The 4,112-nt window shown below is 40.7% G+C and overlaps 1 protein-coding gene across 1 annotated transcript in view; it reads left to right on the top strand.

Moving 5' to 3' along the window:
- The window catches only part of GTF3C4 (general transcription factor IIIC subunit 4), a 28,053-nt gene extending 26,817 nt beyond the window's left edge, over nucleotides 1-1,236 (top strand). The window contains 1 exon segment of the mRNA XM_008069319.1: nucleotides 507-1,236. Coding sequence (XP_008067510.1) covers nucleotides 507-571 — 65 coding nt within the window. The 3' untranslated portion in view covers nucleotides 572-1,236.
- Nucleotides 1,237-4,112: the final 2,876 nt, after the last annotated feature.

A 4,112-nucleotide genomic window follows, 5' to 3' on the forward strand; every position in this document is an offset into this window, starting at 1 on the left:
CCTCAGCCTTCCAAGTAGCTGGAACTACAGATGCATGCCACCACACCCAGCTAGTTTTTGGGATTTATTGTAGAGATGAGGTCTCACCAAGTTGCCCAGGCTGGTCTTGAACCCCCGGGTTCAGACAATCCTCTCACCTTGGCCCCCCAAAGTGCTGGGATTACAGGCTGAGCCACCACGCCCAGCCAAGAGAGTATTTTAACATTAACAATGTATGAAGGATACACCCTTAGTCCTTTCTTTAAATTGAATAAATTTAGCTTTAGGAAGCACTCATTCACTACCCTTATTTTCCTATTTCATCACACTTAGCTTTGGGAACCACAAATTTAGAATGTTGTAAATGGAAGCTCAAAGCATGGAAGTGCTTTGTCCAGAGACTGGTAGCTGGTTTCTTGCAAAGCCAGGACCAGAATGCCCATCTCTCCACACTGCAGTCCAGTGCATACCACATCTGACGGTCTTTTCTGAAGCTAATGGTTAATACCCTTTGTCTTCTTTTGCAGATCCTGACTGGATTAAGAGGTTACTGCAAAGCCCCTGTCCTTTCTGTGATTCTCCTGTCTTCTAAATCTCGGTGGTGGGAAGATGGAATGGCATGAACTCTACTACAGAAAATACCCTAGCCTAAAGTAGGGATGTGCTGGAGGAAACCTGGTCCTCCCTGATGGTAAAGAGGGCCCTGGAAGTTCACTTCTGAAGGGCACTCTGCATCTCCAGGGACTAAAGGATACCTTTTAAATGAGTAAATGCAGAGAGTTTGCCTCGTTCTGAAATGAGTATTAGCCCCAGCTCATACTCAACGAAGAACACTTATTTTTCAAGTGTCTTAACTGAAGCAATTTGAACAAAATAGTCTGTCATGTCTAGGAACAGAATGGTCTCTTCTGGAGAGTTTTGATAAGGAGCTTGCTGAAGTGAGTTAGGTTTTATTCCTTCTTTGGTCAGGAACTGCCCATGGCTCCAGAGAACTTAAATTGCCTAGTATATGGCATTTGATATCCCAACATATTAAAAATGTAAAAATTTCTAAAAAGGTGTAGGCTGTTGTTTTCTTTTCAGAAAATAACCTCAGATCTGTATCCCATCCATTCTTGTTTTTCATGATTTTGGAAAATGTTTTCCTAAAACTCTTTATATTTTTTAAGAAGTTGAAGCCAAGACTAAAGTTTAGTGTGTCAAATGACCAGGTGACTATTATAAGTTAATAATTGTAAACGACTTGTTTTTCTATTTTATTATTATTATTATTATTTTGAATTGGAGTCTTACTCTGTTCCCCAGGCTGGAGTGCAGTGGCACACCCACGGCCACTGCAGCCTCGACCTGCTGTGCTCAGGCAGTCCTTCCTCCTCAGCCTTCCAAGTACCTGGAACTACAGGCACTTACCACCATGGACTTGTTTTTCACTCTCTGCTGTGTGTCAGATTTTTCTAACCTAACTCCTTAATTCGTATAAAGATGTCAAGTACTACAGTTGACGCATGTCACAGCCCTGTTTCAGACTTAGCTGTGATAACCTTGATGAGCTATTATCTGTACCCAGAAGAAAATATTTTCTTCTTTTAGTATTTTAGTGTTAATTGATACTTTTAGTGTCTTAAAGTTAACATTTACAGACGTTTCACTATTGTCCAAGGTAGCAGTCTGATTAGAGACTTCTGGAATGAGATGGGCAATTCCAAAGTGGAGACCCTTGAGCTCTGGTCCTGTAAGCACGTGCACTACAGTTGAACAGAGCCTAGGACCTCTGCAGAGGTCCTTGATATTTGGAATACAGGTGTTTTTTTCATCCCCCCGTAGGGCATTAAGAGATGTCAGATTTCAGTTTCGTCAGTTTGATTACTTGCTCTTGATCAAAACCTAGAAGAGGCATTCTGGAATTACAGTGTTCTGCATTCTTAAAATATGTGTCCTGGGGGATTGGTGCTAATCAACAGGACTGTGATGCACACATCTTGAAATGGTACATGTTTCTAGAAAGTTGGGTAGGAAATAGAAAATACAAATTTCTTATATTTCATACTGTCTCTTTTGCCTTTATCCTAATATAATTTCCTGCTTTTATTTTGTGTCCTTGTGAAAGGCATTTTGTCCTCACTTTAGAAATAACATCTCGATATTTGAATACCACTGTAATGGTCCCTACCCCCACCCCTGTTGATAGATAGTGGAGACAAGCACCCTTAATAGGCACTTCCAAACAGTCTGCTCAGAAATATCTTTTGTCTCCTCAAGTTGCCATTTTGTCTCCTGTGTTTAATTGTGTATTTACTATCATCTTCTGCTTTTTTTTCTCATTTTGGTGGTAATTTCAAGAATAGTGTTGATCCAGACTTTAGGGTCCAGCATGTTAAATTGATTTTCAAGAAACAGAAACCAGACCACACTGAAATCATGAATAAAACAAGCCGCATTGTATAGTTAAAGTCGTCTGTTCCTGCAGCTGTTTCTTTTACTTTATAATAAATATGACAGTAAAAATTGAGATCATGGCCACAAATTATTGCAGTTTTAATAATCATGGCATGCTTACACTCATTTATTTTTTTCTTCCTAATCAGACTCAGTAGGGATTTGTTCTTACTGGATAATTTTGTGCTGCTGCCACTTAAAACTTACATTAAGTTTTTATTGAAAGCAGTTGTGCATTTTTGAGAAAATGTAATTATTGGGAGTGACTAGAAAGAGTCGCCTGGATTATTCTGTATGTTCCTACAGGAGTAAACGTGGCAACAGTTTTACTAGAGTATGGACTCTTGCTGCAAGGGGTTGGCCCAGTAGCAATCTTAAGACCCTGAAATTCAGCCAACACCTGCCTCAGCCAAGTTTCTTTTTTTTTTTTTTGAGTCGGAGTCTCACTCTGTCGCCCAGACTGGAGTGCAGTGGCCGCTCCCGGCCACCGCAGCCTCGACCTGCTGGGCTCCGGCGATCCTTCGCCTCAGCCTTCAAAGCAGCTGGAACTACAGGCGCACGCTACCACGCCCGGCTAATTTTTGATTTATTGTAGACATGAGGTCTCGCCAAGTTGCCCAGGTGGGTCTCGAACCCGTGGGCTCAATCCACTCACCTCAGCCTCCCAAAGGCGTGGGATTACAGGCTGAGCCACTGAGCCCAGCTCTCAACCAAGTTTCTACACGCCCAGTTGGGAGGCCTTTTCCCACCCTTACCCTCATCCATGGAGGTTAAACCATTGAGTTGGGGAAACGAGATTTTGCATTCAAGGCAGTTTCACAAACTGCACTTCTGAATTTCTCTGAGGGTCAGCATACCTGATGATAGTGAAACTTCAGGAAAGTGCGAGTTGCACCAAGAATCTTCTGGTTGCCTCTTCTAGTTTAAACTCATCATACCTTCTAAACCTTCCTAAAATTCGCCTGGTCTATTTGGTAGATTTCAATTTGATTTCAGTTGTAATGGTAATAACTGTTTCAGGAATGAGAGAAAACAAGTGCTATTGCTGCACTACATTTAAAGTGCAGGAGCAGAGATTCGATACAATTAGACCTTTTAAGCTACAACATCGTTGCATTTTGGAAGTCTAATATGCACGTATGTATGACATTTTCTCTGCCTGGGGTTAATTTGTTCCTATTATTGTAGATAAGAAATTGATAGCTTGTTATGGTTGATATTCATTCTGAAATCTTTATGTGTCCAGCACCCAGACTTCAAGCTTCACTACCTACTATTATATCTGCCAAAACTACCAATTATTTTTCAATGTCAGAAGTTATTAGAACCACTGTTGAAGCTTATGGTTGAATGTGACATTTTTCTGCTTTTCCCTCTAAGAAGTTTTTGGGAATGTTAATGTTGAAGTATTTAGGTTAGGCCTATTAGCTAGCTTAACAGGTTGATTAGGTAAAAAGGATGTTAAACAGTGATGATGAAATATTAAAATATATTATGATTATAATGGTATCAGATAAGATGCAAAAGAAATTGATGTTTATTGGTACTTGTTAAGAGGATTACAGCGCTGGTCTTATGAGCACCTGCTCCCCTGTAGCAGTTCAACTGCCTGAGTTTGGTGAATTGCTGTAATTCCTGGAATGGAATCAGGAATTAGTGTCGCTGGGTGATTTCCACAGGATCTGTCCATCCTTTCT

Source organism: Carlito syrichta, unplaced genomic scaffold (genome assembly GCF_000164805.1).
Source record: "Carlito syrichta isolate Samal-C Ts95f unplaced genomic scaffold, Tarsius_syrichta-2.0.1 Scaffold311915, whole genome shotgun sequence".
Classification (NCBI taxonomy): Eukaryota; Metazoa; Chordata; class Mammalia; order Primates; family Tarsiidae; genus Carlito; species Carlito syrichta.